Source organism: Lucilia cuprina, chromosome 5, assembly GCF_022045245.1.
Source record: "Lucilia cuprina isolate Lc7/37 chromosome 5, ASM2204524v1, whole genome shotgun sequence".
NCBI lineage: Eukaryota > Metazoa > Arthropoda > Insecta > Diptera > Calliphoridae > Lucilia > Lucilia cuprina.
This window is the reverse complement of record NC_060953.1, coordinates 39,650,846-39,672,280: the sequence shown is the minus strand read 5'-3', so window position 1 is coordinate 39,672,280 and position 21,435 is coordinate 39,650,846. Positions and strand designations below refer to the sequence as shown.

The 21,435-nt window shown below is 30.8% G+C and overlaps 1 protein-coding gene across 9 annotated transcripts in view; it reads right to left on the bottom strand.

The window, feature by feature from the left end:
• Positions 1-21,435, bottom strand: part of LOC111678983 (translational regulator orb2-like) — a 58,325-nt gene that overhangs the window by 32,634 nt on the left and 4,256 nt on the right. For 6 of the 9 annotated variants that reach the window (XM_046952342.1, XM_046952343.1, XM_023440458.2 and 3 more), the window contains exons 2-4: positions 14,811-15,294; positions 11,663-12,012; positions 8,193-8,251 (exon numbers count right to left, since the gene is read on the bottom strand). In XM_046952342.1, the coding sequence (XP_046808298.1) occupies positions 8,193-8,251; positions 11,663-12,012; positions 14,811-14,835 (434 nt within the window). In that variant the 5' untranslated portion in view covers positions 14,836-15,294. Of the gene's footprint in view, positions 1-8,192; positions 8,252-11,227; positions 11,383-11,662; positions 12,013-14,810; positions 15,295-21,435 lie in introns of those variants that run through there. The other 3 variants (XM_046952340.1, XM_046952341.1, XM_046952344.1) reach the window with 2 other exon arrangements.

Below are 21,435 nucleotides of genomic sequence, written 5' to 3'. Positions count from 1 at the left end.
AGTTGAGAGCATTATTAGACATTTTCTGTGCATTTTACTGCCAACGTTGTAAGATCTAACAACCGTGTATACATAGCATAAGTTGTATTGTTTTTTTGTCTACATATAATTATAAGCTTAAAAGCTATATTTGAGAATTTCAAAATTTTCAATAAGCTTCTTTTCTGGAACAATACAGATCATGTACCAAATTGAATTATATTCAAAATTGTGACCTGTAATATGATTTCAAGGTTTCCAAGTACTATTCGGGGTTCAGTTGTATGAAGGATGGGTGAAATAATGGATCGATCTTAATCATTTTCAATAGGATTCGCTAGAGAAACAATAGAATATCATATACTAAATTTTATTTAATTATCTCTAAATTTGTGACCTGTAGTTTAATTACAAGGTTTATAATTAATATTGGTTGGTTGATTAGGTTAGGTTAGGTAAGAGAGTTCACTCGAAGGCGTCGTGGCTCATTGTGATACGCATAGAATTGTCTGCCTAACTGTTACTTGTTTTTTTTTTTTCTATGTCCTTAAAACCAGCGTCACTGGTAAAAGACGGTCATGTTAACTACTCACGCTTCTTTGAAACAGTCACACCTATTCTGCATTTCGATTACATTTGCGCATTCACTTACGCAATGATCGAAAAAAGTATTCCAGCAAAAAAACTGAATCGTAAGAAAAAGAAGAAACTATTCCATTTCGTTTCAATGCTTTACGAACGTGTGTATTCTGCGTTACGATCGTACCTGCGTTTCTGTAAGTTGTTGTTTATGTGGCGGAGAATCGAATCGAAATGCAGAATACCAAAGTTGCCAAATGGAGAAAATTTTGATTCGAATTGAAATGCAGAATAGGGGCCAGTACAGTTCATGGAAAAGAGATCTACCAAGATCAGTGCTCTTATAAGGCTAGCAGTCACATAGAAGGTGTTGTACCAATTACACTTCTTCTTCGTCCAAGCAGCTTCTACAGTAGCTATAATGTGGGTATACAAGTATAACAATCCAAGTATAACAAATTTTTTTGAAAAGGCCCTCAGAAAATATTGATCTCAGTACAATATGCTAAAAAAAATTTCTGCAATCTTTTCGAAATGGAAATGGCCAAAATTTTCAATCGCTTGTAGGGAACTGAGGATCATTCCAAAAAATATTTTTTATTTTTCTCGTGTTTAGTATATTAATATGTATCGTATGAGAGTTATTCCTACATGAAATTCTTAAAAAGGCTGTTCTATGGGACACTCTAACAGTGCCCAGTTATTATTTCAGTTAGAAGCCTAATCGAGTTTTTATTAAGAGACAAAATAGTCCTTATCATATCTGCTGTCAAAGTTTGCAAGATCAGTCTCGATATTCTACAAGTGGTGATATTTGACCACGTGAGTGAGTAAGTGGAAAGGATTTTTTGGTACTTTTTCTGCTCCTCAAAAATTACTTTTTAAATTTTCTATAATAAAACTCCACCCAAAAACATATAAACATATTTCTTATGGAATGGAAATCTATAAGTGTTTTTTTTTTGGCATATTTTTTGGTAAAGGGTATATAAGATTCAGCACAGCTGAAACATTTGCAAAAGCTCTTTTATTATAAATTTAGCGAAGGCTTTCTAAAATATTTTAGAAAATCTTTACAAGATGACACTTGCAGTAACAAACACTTTGCAGTAAATCTGTTCATAATTTTCTTAAAAATCTGTCATAAATGTTTTATAGTTTAACGTTCACTATTTTTAAACACTTCCTTATTTTTTTTTTTTTTTGATGAGACTTAAAATTTCTTTATATTATTTTGTTAAAATTAAACAAAATATTAATATTATTAAAAAAAAAAACTTATTAAGTGTGTAGGTTAAATAAAATATGTATTTTAAAAAAAACTTTAGTTATATTAGTTGTGTGCAATTTAATTTAGATTTTTTTTAATTATTTCTAAAAAATTAGTACATTAATTTTTTTTTACTATTAAATGAGATTAGATTTAAAAAGTTTTAAACTAAACGGCCCAGAATAACAAATATATAGTTTGCATTTATACATTTGTTTTAACGGTCTTTTTTTAAATGATAATTTATAATATTTTTCACTTTTTTTGAGAAACAATTTCAATATGTTGTATTGAAAATTTTAAATTTTTTTACATTATTTACAAAGGTATTTGAGTTATTTTTTTTAATATAAAGTAATACCTTTTTATACTAAATATACATACAAGAGACACACAAACCGTTGAGCGGAAAAAGGTTAATATATAAAGTTTATAATAATTACTAAAAATACTCTATATTTTTAAAGGAGAATTTCACAGTTAATAATACTACTTATCTGATGTATGCATACTATTTTCATATGAATTATAAGAAAATTTTAAATTCATTCTATTCTCTGAATTGAAAGTAATTGTAAAATTTTATAATTTTTGCTTTAATTTGTTCAACACAGTAAAATTATAACATTTTTTGAATGGTTGCAACAGTGAGCCAGTAAGGTAGCTTTTACTGCCCAGACCCCTTCTATAGAACGTTGCTGGGATACTTCTAAAAATACTTCTAAAGAGTTTTTAAAAGAACTGATCTTTATATGTCTTGGGAGTGTGACATATTCTCAGTATCTACCTATCTATCTATCTATCTATCTATCTATCTATCTATCTATCTATCTATCTATCTATCTATCTAAGGAGTGAGATCGAAAAATTCTTAACACACGTTTTTCATTACATTTTTCAACCATAGTATTATTTGATTTTTTTTTTTGATCAAGTTACCTTTGAAAAACATGTCAGTTATTATGTGTAATGTCAATTATATTAATTTTTTTGTTAATCTGATTAAAATGAGTGACCAGAAAAAAGTGCGTACTGAAATTATTAAATATTTTCAACTAAACCCATCTTGGTCTTACAAAAAGTTGGCCAAGCATACAAAGGTCTGCCGTCAAACTGTTTCCAATGTTATTAAACAGTACCGGGAGAACATGTCAGTTGATAGAAAACCTGGTTCAGGTAAAAGGAATGGTCCACATGATGTTTCTAAAGCCAAAAAAATAGAACGCATTTTCAAAAGAGCTCCCAACACATCCGGTAGGAAAGCAGCTCGGTTAGCTCAGTGCTCGGACTATTTGGTACGAAAAGTTAAAGCTAATGCAGGTTTAAAAACATACAATGCTCAAAAAGTTCCTGACAGGAACGCTGCTAAAAATTTAGAGGCCAAAAACAGAGCACGGAAATTGAAGTCAAGTTTTATAAAAAAATATTCTTGCTGCATAATGGATGATGAAACGTATGTTCTGGCAAATTTTTCGCAACTTCCAGGTCAAAAGTTTTATGTTGCTGATGCTCGAGGGAATGTTGAAGAAAAGTTTAGGACCCAAAAGCAGACAAAATTTCCCAGAAAGTTCTTGGTATGGCAAGCAATATGCAGTTGCGGCAAAAGAAGCCAATCATTTGTTACAACGGGCTCTATAAATACCGAAATTTACATCAAGGAATGTTTACAAAAAAGGCTGCTTCCATTCATAAGACTTCATAATGTGTACACTTATTTTTGGCCTGACTTGGCATCCTGTCACTATGGTAAACAAGCCCTTGAGTGGTACAAGAACAATAATGTGGTATTTGTACCAAGAGAGGCAAATCCTCCAAACTGCCCGGAGCTAAGGCCAGTGGAGAGATATCGGGCTCTTGTTAAAAGAGAATTGAAGAGTACAAAAAAGGTGTCCAAAAGTGTGGTAGATTTTAAACGGAGATGGACTACATGTTCGAGCAAAGTGACAGAAAGCACTATAAAAACGTTAATGGAAGGGTTTCCGAAAAGGGTTCAAAATTTCATCACTAGTGATTAAAACTATAAAATTTTTTTTGGTAAATTGTAATAATAATTTGAATCAAATAAAAAAATAAAGCTGTAAGTTTAGTGGTTTCTTTTTTATAAACATATATGTATGTTAAGAATTTTTCGATCTCACTCCTTATCTATCTATCTAAATAAATTCCTAAAAGCAATCGCTGGCTCCTCCTGGTGTACCCACTGCGGCATATAAAGAAATTGATCGCTCTATACTTAATTACGTTTGCCCAATATGGACCCCTTATCACAGTCACACACAATTTTCATACATCGCAAAATGGAGCACTCCGAATGGCAACCGGATGTGTCAAGTTGGCAAACGTGCATCACTTACACGAGGACACCAGGATGCTGTACGTCAAGAAAAGTAATGTGTTGCTGACTAGGCAATCCCTGGTGGCATGTCATCAGCCATCCCAACCATAAAATTTTGTTGGAAGACCTTCTCTCGAGACATTTAGTCAGATTGTCTATAGTAAATGCATTGCACCAAAACGCGGTCGCAGAAGCCATTAATGGCTACAGGTGCAATAAAGTCTGTATTCACCAGAGATTTCAAATATTGAGAGGCAATTATCCAGGCGAACTCGTTCTACACTTGCACAATTAAGAGCCGGTTGGTGCAATATTCTCAACCTACTACCAAGAACGAATTATACAGTATTCTCAACTGCTACCAAGAACGAATTGTTTCGGGCACCATTAATCGATACTATGCTATTCTCTAAAGCCTCTTAACTGTCCACATAGGCCCACAAACTTAACTCACATTAACCGATGACTAACTGCCGGTTTCTCTAAATGCAAAAGAAGATTTTTATTCTTACAAAAATAAAAGTTTCGTTTTGTTTTCAATATATTTATAAGTAAGGAAATGTTGTTTCGATATTGTGAAGCAGACAGTAAAACCGATTGAGTTTGCACAATTTCTCCAGCTTCCAATGTCATCTCATGACACCAATAATAATTAATTTTTCAGAGGAAAACATCCAGTCACAGCCAAACTGTTGCAACAACAACCATCAAAATTATTTATATTAAAAAATAGCCCAAGTAAAAGTAAATTTTAAAGCTAAACAAAACTCTTTATCGGTCATTGATAAAAATGGTTTGAACTAAAACCAGAAAAATGCATTAAAGTAAAAATCTCTAAAAGCTTTTAGCAAAAGAAACTCTTATAGGCTTTATGCATTTATGGATTTATTTTTTTATTATTATACCTGAAAATGTTTTTAGTCTAGCCAAACACACATACACATATAAAGGGAAGGAGTAGGTATTTCTTATTGTTACTTGCACTTTGTATTGCAAAACAAAAATCTATGCTATTGCTGTTGTTATAATTTTGAAAAAGGAGTTATTTTTTTCATACAGCTATTGTTGTTAACTGAAAGCAACTTTCATTGAGAAGAAACTTGGCAACTCCTAGATTTATTTTCATTCACAAAAAAATACTCCCTCTCCCTGTTATTTTGTTTTTTACAGGATTTGTTATTTTGTTTTGTCGTTTTGTTTGTTTTGTATTTGTTGTGTTCTTGCATTTCGTCAAAAAAAATTTTCAAATATTACATGAATGAAATAATATAGAATATGAACGTTATGCATAAAAGAAGTCTGACAGCAGCCTGTCAGCCTGATTTTTTGTTTTTTGATTTTTTTATTGTTTACTGTTTCCACCCTCTGCCAGGCTAGACATATTGCTTGCAGCAGTCATAGATTATTTTCATTTCTATATAAAATAAAAGAAGTTACTGCACTTTTCTTCTACTTGTCCGTCTGTCACTTTTCTACTCCTCTTATAAGTGCAGTAAGCTTTAAAAATCATCACAAATAATAATAACAAACAAACTCCTCGTTCTTGACAAAAGTGTGAAGTAAAAGATTTGTATTAAATAAAAAACTTACTTTAAAAGAAGATGAAAAAACGTTGTAAATATTACTCATACCACAAGTGGTCCACTTGAGAAATAACAAAATTATTAAGATACTAAAGCAAATTCAAAGAAATTGTTTTTAAGAAAAAAGATTTCACTCTTTAACATTCTTTAGCTAACAATTTGTTTAAAAACAAGTAATATTTCTATATTCGGCTGTGCAGAATGTTATATACCCTTCACCAAGTATGTTTTAAAATGCAGTTTTTATTTATTTTGTATCTCTGCACACATGTCACACATAACATACACACAAACAAATATAAACAGTAGCAGAAAGAAATATTAACCGTTGTACTGTAATACCACCGTCAAACTGTATTACCACCCTCAAACAAATATGAGCTGTATTACCAATATATTACTGCTTTTTCTCCTTGTTCTAGTTATACCCTTCACCTTCGTGAGAACAGAACAGCATCCAAACATACAAAAAATACACAGCTGATTAAAACCAAATACATCTTAACACGCACATGTACATCTTTATCCAATTCACAGTGTTGTTGTTGCTTTTTTAACAAAGCATGAAAAAATATGTTTTTTTATGAAATTTTCAGAGGTTGCCTCGGATTTTTGCTCATATCTCCGTTATTTATAGACCGATTTTGCTGATTTTAAATAGCGATCTTCTCGAAAGCATGTTTAACTGAATTATTGAAGATACGGATCTCGCCGATATCTGGGGACCTCAAAAAACTGTTTTCAGCAGACAGACAGACGGACATGGCTTAATCGACTACGCTATCTATAAGGATCCAGAATATATATACCTTATAGGGTCGGAAAATTATATTATAGAAATTACAAACGGAATGACAAATTTATATATACCCTTCTCACGAAGGTGAAGGGTATAAAAACGTTGACTATAATTATGATGATGATGACGAAGACGCGTTTGTTGCTGTTGTTATTGTCGACTTGCAGTCATGTTGTTGTACATGATAATGACTTTTATGTTGACAACAAAAACAACGCCTGCCTGCTACATACAACTAAAAAAAAATCCGAAGCAGAGAGTAAGATACAAAATAAAAACAAAATAAACAACATTCCACCACTCTTATTGCTTTAACGTCATTGCATTTAAAGTGCATTACATGTTTATGCATTTTTATATTTTTCTTTTTTCGAATTTCTAAATGTACTTTATTTTTTTTATAAAAACTGTCTACCAACAACCCTTGATATTTACATTTTGTCGCCCACCTTTTTTGGTATTATAGAAAAGGATGTTCGGTTGGAGTAGAACGAGGAACACAGAGTATGTTGTTATATAAGTATTATGTAGGTTTTTTGTTTTAAAGCCATGTTTTGTTGCTGTTTTTTTAGTTTCATAATTAAAACAGAGACAATAACTTTAATAGGGAGAAAAGAAGTAAAAACGTTTTTTTTAATTTTTAACAAATTATGACTGAACATGAATTAGTTGTTTATATTATGTTTTTTTAACTCCACAACTTTATTTCATTTATGGAAATATTATATTTTATATTTTAATATAGTTAAGTTATTTCGTCTTTAAGAACATGACATGTAACAAAACGTCCTATTAAAATCACTGTGAAATATATGTATATAATACGTCATTGTTCCATTTCAGTACTAGTTTAGTTCTGTACAAAATCATTTCTACTTTAGTTCTAGTCAAGTTCTATTTCAGTTCTAGTACAGTTCTAGTTCAGTTCTAGTTCAGTTCTAGTTCGGTTCTAGTTCAGTTCTAGTTCAGTTCTAGTTCAGTTCTAGTTCAGTTCTAGTTCAGTTCTAGTTCAGTTCTAGTTCAGTTCTAGTTCAGTTCTAGTTCAGTTCTAGTTCAGTTCTAGTTCAGTTCAAGTTCAGTTCTAGTTCAGTTCTAGTTCAGTTCTAGTTCAGTTCTAGTTCAGTTCTAGTTCAGTTCTTGTTCAGTTTTTGTTCATCGTCCTAAAACAATTTAATTAAGTATAAATTCCAAAAATGTTTTCGTGTTTAAGAAAGGAGATATATACCTTTTTAAAATTAAAGTAATTTACCAGTTACTGGACTACTGCTGTTATCAATTTAAAATAACAAACAATTTAATAATAATTTCACATAAAATAAAATTCCCCATAAGCATTGCGTTTTAATAAAGTCGACAATTAAATCATTGATATACTATGCAAATATATAACATGTTTAGTAATTGAAATAATTGTTAAGGGAATAAACATTAAAAACAAATTTAATTTTCTAATAGGAAAGCCCCCTTTTTTTCTCTCCCCGTTTATTTAAAAAAATATATATTTTATTAGGTTTTGTTCAATCAAAAGTTTGTTCAAAGAAAATAGTATGCATACATTTTAACTAAATGTTTAACTGACACTTTTTATAGAGACTACATTTAGAAAAAGACATAAATGATAAATAATATAAAGAAAGTACTACTTACCTTTTACGATTAAAGAAGTTGCCTTGCAGAAAATTATTACGGGTATTAACTTCATCAGGCTATAAATATAAAGATGTAAATATGTGAAAAATATTAGTAATTATATATTTTTAAGCAGAAGTAAAGAAGTAATTAGTTAGCTTATAGATTAAATAAATAAGTTGGAAATAACTGTAAGATTGTTCTACAGAAAATATATATTTATGAGAAAATTTTGAACACACTAATAGTTAAAATTTGTTTACTGTAATTTCTAAATTGCTTCTGACAATTCCATTCTAAAAATCATATATAAATACTTCATAATTTTTAATAACTAATCATAGAAATCCCACTGTGTCATTTAATATAACACTATCAAACAAAGAGATATAACACAAAATGCATTAAAATATGCAAAAAAAAAAAAATACATAAATTCACAGCAAAATATACTCATGTAGAAAAGTGTAAGACATGAAGAGAAAAATAAAATTGCTATAAATTTGCATACACATTGCTTGCTACAAAATCAAGTAGTTACAAAAGAATATTATTTTTTTTTAGTTTTCTGTCGTATTTTTAATGTATGCACTGAGAAATAACAATAAAAAAAAATATAAAAATACATTTAAAGTATGTACTACTCATGTAGCTGAACAATTTGTTTATAATGAATTTTTCATTAGGGGTTTGTTGTTGGATATTAAAAATATAAACAACAAAAACTTTAAACAAAAAACAGCAAATACAATGAAAATTTTTACGTATTAACACGAAATTATAAACTAATATTGTGTTAATAATTTGTACACAAATTTACTTTTATTGGTTTAAAATAAATTAAATGGAATTTCTCAATCTGAACAATTTGTTTATAATGAATTTTTCATTAGGGGTTTGTTGTTGGATATTAAAAATATAAACAACAAAAACTTTAAACAAAAAACAGCAAATACAATGAAGATTTTTACGTATTAACACGAAATTATAAACTAATATTGTGTTAATAATTTGTACACAAATTTACTTTTATTGGTTTAAAATAAATTAAATGGAATTTCTCAATCTGATTAATTAGATACAAATAAAGCAGGAAAATGTTGGCAAATTAAGATAAAATAGATACCAAGAAGATTACCACCCTTGACATTTAAAGCATTTTTTGTATTTGAAAATGTGTGTCATATCTAGATCTGGTGAAGATAACGGAATTAAATAGTTATTAATAACAATGAACTAGAACTAAACTAGAACTGAACTAGAACTGAACTAGAACTGAACTAGAACTGAACTAGAGCTGAACTAGAACTGAACTAGAACTGAACTAGAACTGAACTAGAACTGAACTAGAACTGAACTAGAACGGAACTAGAACTGAACAAGAACTGAACTAGAACTGAACTAGAACTGAACTAGAACTAAACTAGAACTAAACTAGAACTGAACTAGAACTGAACTAGAACTGAACTAGAACTGAACTAGAACTGAACTAGAACTGAACTAGAACTGAACTAGAACTGAACTAGAACTGAACTAGAACTGAACTAGAACTGAACTAGAACTGAACTAGAACTGAACTAGAACTGAACTAGAACTGAACTAGAACTGAACTAGAACTGAACTAGAACTGAACTAGAACTGAACTAGAACTGAACTAGAACTGAACTAGAACTGAACTAGAACTGAACTAGAACTGAACTAGAACTGAACTAGAACTGAACTAGAACTGAACTAGAACTGAACTAGAACTGAACTAGAACTGAACTAGAACTGAACTAGAACTGAACTAGAACTGAACTAGAACTGAACTAGAACTGGAACTAGAACTGAACTAGAACTGAACTAGAACTGAACTAGAACTGAACTAGAACTGAACTAGAACTGAACTAGAACTGAACTAGAACTGAACTAGAACTGAACTAGAACTGAACTAGAACTGAACTAGAACTGAACTAGAACTGAACTAGAACTGAACTAGAACTGAACTAGAACTGAACTAGAACTGAACTAGAACTGAACTAGAACTGAACTAGAACTGAACTAGAACTGAACTAGAACTGAACTAGAACTGAACTAGAACTGAACTAGAACAAGAACTGAACTAGAACTGAACTAGAACTGAACTAGAACTGAACTAGAACTGAACTAGAACTGAACTAGAACTGAACTAGAACTGAACTAGAACTGAACTAGAACTGAACTAGAACTGAACTAGAACTGAACTAGAACTGAACTAGAACTGAACTAGAACTGAACTAGAACTGAACTAGAACTGAACTAGAACTGAACTAGAACTGAACTAGAACTGAACTGAACTGAACTAGAACTGAACTAGAACTAGAACTGAACTAGAACTGAACTAGAACTGAACTAGAACTGAACTAGAACTGAACTAGAACTGAACTAGAACTGAACTAAAACTGAACTAGAACTGAACTAAAACTGATCTAGAACTAAACTAGAAATGAACCAAAACTAAACTAGAACTGAACAAGAACTGAACTAGAACGGAACAAGAACTGAACTAGTACAGAACTAGAACTGAGCTAGAACTGAGCTAGAACTGAGCTAGAACTGAACTAGAACTGAACTATAACTGAACTAGAAATGAACCAAAACTAAACTAGAACTGAACTAGAACTGAACAAGAACTGAACTAAAACTGAACTAGAACTGAACTAAAACTGAACTAAAATTTAACCAGAACTGAACTTTCTTATCTTTTGTACCTTTAGTGGTATTGAATATCATAACAGCAAAAACGGAACGATTTGGTAATTAATTAATAGAAGAACAAATTTGCTCTTAACTATTTGCAGAGACAAAACATTTATTGTTTTAATATTCACAATTTTAATTTCCTTTTCAAATATTTTACCACAATAAACAAAATTTTTTTTCAACAAAAATATTTGTGCATAAATATTATTAAATTCTGTTGTGTTACCTTTTCTTTTTTACGCATTATTTATAGATAAATTTATTTTATTTTTAAAATTAAAAGCCAATTCGCAATAATCATAAAAAATTTTTATATATGTTTAGGTACGTACACGTAAAGGAATGACTCATGCCATTCTTAAGAAATATTTGTTGGTATAAACAGAAAAAACACAATTATATAGTAATATTTTGCAAACTCAACACGTTTTTGATAAAAACAAACTAAAACATTTAAAATTGAAATAGTTGTTTAAATATAACGCGATAAAAACATGTCACTGGGACAAATATTTAAATGTAACTAAAAGCAAATTAAAAAATGTTTAAAATACTAGCCGTCCCTTGTGGCAGTATATGAAAGAATGTGAGAAAAAATTGATGACAAATCACATTAAACAAACTGAACAAAAAAAGTCCCTTCTTTAACAACATTTTACAGAGAAATAAAAATAGTTATAGATAGACTTTTTCAAAACTGCATATAAAAAATTTATAAAATAATAGGAATAAACGATAATGTCGTGTGCAAGTTCAAAAATACTCACGTTATTTATAGGATTTTGATGATGTTGTGAAGGACTGGTTGATAGGGAATCACCACCACCTCCTCCACCACCACTAGCGCCAGTGGCTGTTATATTAGTATTGTTGGTATTCGATGAACCTATTGTAGAACCACTAACGCCGCCTCCTCCACCACCGCTTCCTGTATTTGTGGCTGACGTATTAGTGGTATTTGTTGTATGAAACGATTGAAATATGTCATCAATACATTCATCGCCAGCATTAAAACGTACAGTTATGGGCACTGTAGTTTGAGAGGAGGAGGTTTGTCCTGCCGTTGGTTTATTTGTGCTGGGCGATGAAGCGTTATTAGTTGACGAACTTGAAGAACCTGTAATAATTGTTTAGAGTTTTTTTAGTTAATTTATAGAATGTTATATAATTAAGAATTTTTTTGTACTTTTTTAAATTTTAATAAATTTCTGTTTAATTTAAACTACAATTTAATTAAATATTTAATTTATACACATGAACATTTTACACCTTTCAAAGAAAGTTTTTTTTAAAGTAAGGAAGGACTAAACTAAACTATTAACTTTGACAAGTTTATTGACTTTGTTTTAAACCATTGACTAGTCTATTGACTAGTCTATTATATACCCTATGAACTAGTCGATTAACTATTTACGTTTTAGTCAAATGACTATTCTATGGACTAGTTTAAGAAGTATTCTTCGCACTATTCTATAAAGTAGTCTATGAATCTAAGGACTAAACTCTTAACTAGGCTGAGAACATTGGGCTAGTCTGTTGACTAACTATTAAACCTAATCTATGGACTGGTATATACATATAAGTTTATAAGCGATTGACTGGTCTATTGACTAGTCTATGCACTAGTCTATTGCATATCCTATGAATAAGACGATTGATTATATTATGAACTAGTTTAATAAGTTCTCTTCTTACGTATCCATACCGTAATCTGTCCACTAGTTTATGAACTTATTCATCGTTTTAATTTATTGACTGAACTATTATGCTGAGAACTAGTTCATTGGCTAGTCTATTGACAAGTTTATTGACTAACTTATCTATGGTTTAGTCAAGTAACTATTCTCTAGACTATTAAACCTCGCCTTTGAACTAGTATATATACTAATCTATAAAATTTTGTGCATACTAATATATAGACTAATTTATTAACTCTTCAGTGAATTAGTCTGTTGAATATCCCATAGTCTATAATTTTGACTACTCTAGAGCCTAATCTATTGGTCAGTCTGCTGCCAACGCTAACGTCAAGTCGATTAATTTGTCTATGGTTTTGTCTCTGGTTTAGTAATCCTAGTCTATTGACTTGTCGGCTGATTATTATATTATATTATATGAACTAGTCTATAGACTATTCTATGAAGATTAGTGATTATCTTTCGACGCCTTTACTGGTATCTCTCTTACGAACTGTAAGAAATGTATTCTTAATGAACTGTATGGGAAAACAAAAATCACTTGTCAGATCTCGAGTCCTATTTGGCCTCTATATGATGCTCTCAGTTTAAAGCTGCTCATAGACTTTCGAAGAGATCAGATAAGAACGCGCACAGGACACTGTGTCGTGGGCACGCACCCTAGAAGTCTAGATCTTGTATATTTTACACAACTACAAAAGTTGTCATAATGAGAAAGATGATAAGACGATATTGCATGTACTTTGCAGATATTGATATCAGGAAACATCACTTTGGTGCGCCCTTCTTGTCAGGCATAGAAAAGCTTCTTGAGATAGGTCTGAAGAATATCCTTCATAAATTAAACCAGTTGGTTTAGTTCTAGAAGCAAAGTGTGACATTGGAACACACTCCTGCGACTACATTGGGGAACACAACGGGATTAACTTAAATAGACCCAAGTGACCTGATTTTAAAGCAGCAGCCCTCGATACCTAACCCAAACTAGTGATAATTGATGGATTAGACTTTTGAACAATACATATATAAGTTTATAAAGTTATATAATGACTGATGTATGGACTGCCACCCACGGGGCATGTTTTCTTGATGAAAGATCACATCTTGGTGTATTGCTACCAGTACCTCTAGTCTGCCGAGACTATAAACTGGTGATGTCACTGCACTTCTCGGCTAGTCCTTGGTATGATTTGACATGGGTCCTAACCAGAGAACCACACAATCTAGTGGCCAGTTGCCTATGTCGTGGCTGGTCAGTTGGTTGTGTTTAATTCGGGATCCACGTAGTGGCTGTGGTTGTTAAAAGGCTGATGTAAAGTCAATATTTCTGGATGAGTTCTGTGCTGTTGCCGAAGACAATAGATGCCACACAGAGGAGTGACTGTGGGACTAAGCGTTGGAAATGGGTTGGTGTCAATTGTATATGATATGGGATGAATGCAGAGATATGCGGGTCTCTTCCATCTGAATACCTAAAATGAGTGTGTGTCGGATAAATGAGTAGTGTTCTGAGTTGATTGATGGATGGATAAAATGTATCATATACAAGTGATACCATTGAATTTTCATTCTTGTCCAGGCATGTTCAGAGTATGACCCTGTGAGTAAGAACAAAACTTCGTCTTATTCGATGGATTCGTACTTCGGTCTACAGGATATTTCTCTAGGTGCTGTTGCCAACTTAACAGATGCCATCCCATCTACGTGGTTGTAAACGGAAGTGATATTTTACATCTAGGAAGTTAAGCAACGAAGAAGCAATGGTCTGAGATTAGATAGCTCGAGTACTAGAGCAAAATGCTAGTACAGACTCATCCATATACAAAAATTGGAACTTGCGTGTAAGATACACTAAGGGATAGTGGTGAGTTGTTATTTTTTACTCACCCAGTGGATGAAAAAGACCACCGTTTAATATGCCGTCAAGTTAGGCGTTCACGTAAAGCAATCGACTTCAATGACTAATGTATGGACTACTATCTATGATAGTTTGTAATATAATAAAGAACTTTATATATCGTAAGGGTACGCCGGTCAAAATGTACTAAATAAGAACAAAATTTATATTTTTTGTAGAGGCAATTTAAAATTGAATTCAAGTGAGTATTTTGCTACAATTTCTACAATGGCAAATTAATATTTTAAAATTTTTAAGAAAACTTTAAAACCTTAACTTTTTAATACTTAACAAAAACATTTCATATAAAATTTCACTTACTTTTGGATATTTTTAACGAGTCCATTTTATAGTCTACTGTTATTTATGATTATATGAATGTATATATAAAAAAAGGAAATTTTTCTATTGCTTTATTGTTCAGCTCCTCAGTTTCTTTATGTTTGTGATAGTTCTTCTAGTTTGATGTATTACGGAACCAGTAACAACTGTTTGTTGTCTTGATGTGTTCACACAATTCTTTCTTTTTATTATTATTTTTATTTTTTTGGGCTATTATTAAAAACAAGCAAATATATATCGTCAACAAACTGACACCGCCAACAACAGCACTCGTCTTGTTCCCTTGGTTCTTATTATTTCTTCTTGGTTTGTCTTAGTTTGAGTTGGTTAGTTGACAATTTCTTATTCTTGGTATTTTCTGTTTTTTTTTCTATATTTTTTTGCCACTCGTTCTTTTCTGTTGTTACTATTAATGCTGTTTGCTGACTTGTTGTTTCTGTTGTTTTGTATATTCTCTGTTGCCCTAATTTTAGAACGTCACATTTTTTTTTGTTGCATTGTTGTTATAGCCAAGAGTGTGTATGCCCCAAAAATGCCGGATTAGTTGTTTTTAGTAGCCAGAATAGCACCAGCCAGCAAGTGATCGTTGATTATTTGTTTTTATTAAAAAATCGTGTCGAAAAATTCATCATCGAGTAAAGAAAATATAACAAACGTAAATAAATCATAAAAAAAGCAGCAACAGTAGAGAGTAGAGCATCAGCAGCATAATATTAAATTGTGGTCAAATTGTTTTAAGTAGCATATAGTCATTGTAGTAGTTATAGTATTTGTTGTAGCAAGTAGTTCAGGTGATAGTATCATCAACATCATTTTCAAGGCAAATCCATAGAGAATGGTGTAAGTTTTGTTAAGAAAAGAAAAATAAAGAGAAATAAATAAATTTACAATGAAATGGATTTAATTTAATACATTGTTATTAAAGTGCAAAAAGGTTATTTGATTGTTGTTTATTTTATTTAGATTTGCTGTAAGTTGGTAGTTGTTTTCAATGACATTTTATTTAAATTTTTGATAAACAATTGTTATTTATGTCTTTTTTATGAGAAAATAATTTAAATTTGTAGTTTCACTATAATTGTTGTAAAATCTCTAGTTTATAAAAAAGTATTTTACAAAAAAAGTATTAAAAATTAAAAAAAAATTCTTCAATTTTTATAAAGTTATGATTTAACTAGTTTTGCTGCTAAAATAAAGTTTACAAAATGTTAAACTTTTAAACAAACATTTTCCTTAAATAAAAACCACAGACTTTTTTATTCTTTTTGTCTTAAGAAAAAAAATAATGCTGCTTGATTGCCTCTAAAATTTTCCTTTTAAAGAATTACCCCTTTTCTCATGAAAAAGGTCAAAGGTTAAATATTTACAAATTCGAATATAACAACAAAATATTATTTATGTATTTAGTGATACAAAAAGGCAATAATTTAAAATGTGTCTTTTGTCCCTGCAGATGAAGGTACTCGGTTTGTGAAATATTAATCAAAATCATTTCTATAATCTCCACCTGATATGTTTCTAAGTTCCTAATTTAATCTATTAACCTTAATTTTTGTTTAAAACACTGTAATCTATGTTTCTAGAGCTTCCCGAGTAATAATAAAACAATGTGCTATTAAAAACCCATGTCAGAGTAACTGGACTATTACTATCCTGTCCAATAAGTATCACCGTTGTTTTTGACCATTTCATACTTAATAATCCAGATTGCTTGGATTGTAAAATATCCAGCAATGTTTCCCATTTCGTCGTAGAATCTATTTACCACAATAGGCACAGTAAGCTAGATCGCAGGGCAGTTGGATATGTGGTAAATGTTATGGGGACCCTGACAACATACAGGAAATTCGTTGGAAACACACGGTCTATACGTGACAAGTAGGCATTGAGCTTGTTGCTCCATTTCGATTGTAGTTGTGCCAGAACTATCTTGTTTTCCACGGCTGGTTTTCTTCCCTGACTGCTATAGGCGGTGAGCGACCTTCAAGAACCTTCAAAGCTGCCGTATACGAGGACTGATCCAATGGATCATGCAAATATCTGCATATGTTTTCCTAGTATATACGATAAACCTTCCTGAGAAGCATCGGGGAAGCATCTAACGGTATGATGTTAAAGTTGTGATGACTCCTCCGATGACATCCCAGGAGTAACTGTTTAGTCCTTATCTGAGAGGACCTTCGTTAACTCGTGCAGACGATGTTCCTAGGTAATTTGTAAGCAGCCCGTTACAATCAGAAGAGCTTAATTTTGGCAACTGTTTTTCCACTGGGTATCAATGAGCCAAGGTGACCACACTGAAACAAAATAATTAACCACTGACCTACCAATCGTTTTATATGTAGCTAAAAAGGTTTATTTATCCATACCCCCAGTGCTGCCGTCTTTTAAACTAAACAAAGGTTCTAGAGCTCCCCAAGTTCTAATAAAACAATGTCCTGTTAAAAGCCATGTCAAAGTCCTTGACTACTTCTATGCAATCCAATAAGTAACTTTGATACTTTGCAATCCATATTACTCTTTCATGTAATCGTTAGAGAATCATTTGAAGGTCATTCTATAATAGAAACAAATAGTTTAATCAACCTTCCTATTGGGAGAGATTGCAGGACTTACATGCCTTACAGTCAGCTAGGTTTTATCAAGGGAATTAGTCATTTCTTCAAACTAGTCAGTGTCTCTTACATTCCTTTCTTATGGAAATAGGCTGGCCTATGTCTCCTCTTTATCTATATTCTTTTAGACCTGGTCCAAACTTTACTTAATTCTCTTTTGAAGTTTCCTTAATGTCTACACATAAAATCTTTTGTTTCACAAACTATATGTTAATAGTACGAATGATAGGAATAACAAAACAAAACAATATTCCGAGTACAAGAAACTCCGCACCGCAAGAGAGATGAAGGATATTTCCGTCTCTTTCTCTGTCACGCAAAATCAAAAGGTTCCCAAAAAAGTTTCCTAGTGTATAAGTTTGTCATATATAAAGTATATATATTCTGGATCCTTATTGATAGCGAAGTCGATTAATCCATGTCCGCCAATCTGTCTGTTGAAATCAATTTCCTGAAGACTCCAGACATCTTCGGGATCCAAATCTTCAATAATTCTGTCAGATATGCTTTCGAGAAGTTTCCTATTGAAAATCTATAGCAAAATCTTCAAGGCAAGTAACGTCATCTACAAACCGTAGTCTGGCTAAAGTGTACGGTCTGAAACAATGAGCCGAGAGTATACTATCTTATCGGAATAGTATTCATTTACAATAAGTTCTGTTTGACCCAAGGTTTCGCAAGAAGACTAAGGTCGGGTTTCTTACTCATCAGTTAAACTAGGCTTAACTTGCTGTTAGATTAAACTCGGAACAAATTTTGTTAATTTTGTTTTCTCACTTATAACTTGAGTTTAACTGGCCAATTACACTCAGTTAAACTAAGATAATAAGTTACTTTACAGATAACTGAAAAACACGAAATATATATATTAAACCAGGTTTAACCAAAGAATGAAGATTATCTTTATCAGCAAAACTTGCCCTAAGGAGTATTTTCTTGAATTCCCGACTGTTTAAATGACGTAGATTAACTCAGATACCCTTTCCCAATCATCGAGCGATCTCTTTTTTTCCGTTTTTGCTTCGTTTCTTTTTTTATTGCAACTTTTATATAGCCTTCATATCCCAACCTTACCTTGAATTAATAAATTGGAATATAAATGCAAAAAATGCATTCAATATTGTACTAGACACTAACGAATGTTTAGCTTGTGCTAATTAAAAAACCCAAAATTATGTTCCCCCCCAAAAATAACTGCAATTCAAAATTTTGTTTTGAATTAAAATAATTGCCGTAGTAAAGACTAACAAAATTTAACCCAATTACAATAGATGATAAAGACCCTCTGCACTTTTATTTAACTAAAACTACAGTAAAAACTAAACAAAAAACAGAAAACAGATTTAAAATTTGAAAATAAAAAGAAATTAAAACCGAAAAAAGACTAAACAAAACATAAAAGAGAATCACATGTTATCACATGAATGGCAAAAAGCAGCAAAACCAACAAACGACCTAATAACTGGGATAACTATATATGCTCAAACATATATAAGAGTAAGAGTTATATACCATCATCTTCATCATGTATGTATTTGTATATGTGTATTACTAGGTTACTTCTTTTAACGCCTACATGGGGTGGTATGCAGGCTTTTCGGTTAAATTCTCTGAACTACGCACTACAGAGCAAGAAAATAACCTAAAAATAATACAAAGTGCATATTTCAGCAGTTTTCCAAAAAAATCTGCTCTCAAACACACAACAACGCATCATGCTCTTCAACAGCAGATGCTGTCAAATACAAAATTACTATGTGGCAAAATGAAAAGAGACAAATATTATTATTTGGGGAAAAAAATACATACATTGTAATTTGATGGAAATTGCATACAAATTTTGATAAGAAAATTTTATTGACACACATATTCCTTTGTTGATGTTTCCAATTTTAAATATTTGATTAAAATTTTTTTTTTTGCTTAAATGTCATAAGTTACACTTATTCTGTGTGTATATAAAGGAATGTATAATAAAGCTGGAAACAAAATAGAAAACTGTAATAACCACCCTTTTTTATTATTATTATTATTAAAAGTCAAGACTTTTTTGCTGACATCCAAACCAGAAAAAAAGATACCCAGCAAAAACAACTTATAACACGAGGACTATAATATACCGTCTGCATTACAAAGGAGAAGTTTAGTAAATAATTACAAATAAAGTGATGTGTAAGTATTTACTTTTAAACATTGAAATTCAGAATAGTGTACCCCCTATTTAAGCTAAGTATTTCTCTTGTTATAACCCTGCTAAAGTAATGACATAAAATGCTATTGAATAGTAAAAGATTTTGCTGGGATAATACATTAATATAAGCAAATCTGAAATGCACTATATTGAATTTTGTTATTGCTTTTGATGTTATTGTTGTTGCTGTTCGAAAAAAAACTGGGCCATGCGCGCTCTATTATTATAAAATTTGTTGGATGGTTGGTTGGTTGGTTGGATGGCTGACTGGCTGACTGGCTGACTGGCTGGTTGGTTTGGTCTATTTTTCTTGTTTACCTCAACTATTACGTTTGAGTACACATCGTCATCATAATCATCTGTGTGTCTGTATCATTTATACACAACGTCACCATCACCATCGCTACCACTATCACCATCATCATCATCATGACAATCATCATGTTTAATTTTATCATTGTCAGTAAGTAGTTTTATAATTTTGTTGTTGTTATTGCACACAATGTTCCAATTTGTTTTTCGTTTCATTTTTTTTGACGGGGGGGAGTAGGTTTATACAAATACATCTGATCTGTAGACATTGTTATAAATATATTATAACTTTTGATTTGTATAGTTTTTGTTTATGTAAGTATTATTACTCAAGTGTTATTAACTGCTGTTTTAGTTGTCTGTCTTGCCCGCTTGTCAACATGACTTTCCATTGATTTCAATTTGTGAAAAATAACAACAAATTGGTTAAAAAACTGTAACAATTGTCTAAGAGCTGTTTGGATTAATAGTTATTTTTTGTATTTAAAATAGAAAAGAAAACGAAATTAACTAAAAAAATTTTCATAAATAAATCTTAATAAAAATAAGAAATTTTCAACAAACTTTTAAATAAACCCACAATAAATATTTTTTTTTATACAGAATTTCAAAATTTCTTTTTTTTATTTTGAATTTTCCACCTTCTACTTTTTGATTTAAACAATTATCTATTTTATTTCTCTTTATTATAAACATGTGGGAGAGTACTACTACTTGTACGTCGTTACAATTGCCAACAGATGATAGATAGAAAGTTTTATAATAACCATAACTACTACTACTACAGCAGCAGCACCAGTAACAACAGTGCCAACAAAAATCATTGTTAACTATTATTATTATTATCGTAGCGTAAACGAAAATAAAAAATTAAAACCTAATCTCGTACAATAAAAATAATGTCATCAATTAGTTTCGACAGTAGAAATCAAATAACAATAATAGCAAAAGTAACTATTAAAGAATGGAATAATTCGTAATAATGCAATTTGTGTGCTGTTACAATTGAAATGTTTGCTTAAAGATATTTTCTATTGCAAATTGTCATTTCTTTGATTAATTTTCTAATCGAAATGTAAAAATTGTTAATATACATATAATAGTGTAAACCACAAATGTTTATTATAAAATTAGTAATAATTTATAAATGTATTAAAAAAATTATATTTAAAATTGATGTTTTTTGTGATATTCCGACATATAATTAAAATAAGTTTTGGTTATATAAATTTTTAGTGAAACTTTAAATGGAACAAGAACAGAACTAAAACCTAACTAAAACAAAACCAGAACAGAACTAGAATAAAAGAAAACAGAATTAAAAAAGAACTAAAATTGATCTAGAATAAAACCAGAACAAAACTAGAACTGAACTAATCTAGAACTGAACTGAACTAAACTAGAACTGAACTAGAACTGAACTAGAACTGAACTAGAACTGAACTAGAACTGAACTAGAACTGAACTAGAACTGAACTAGAACTGA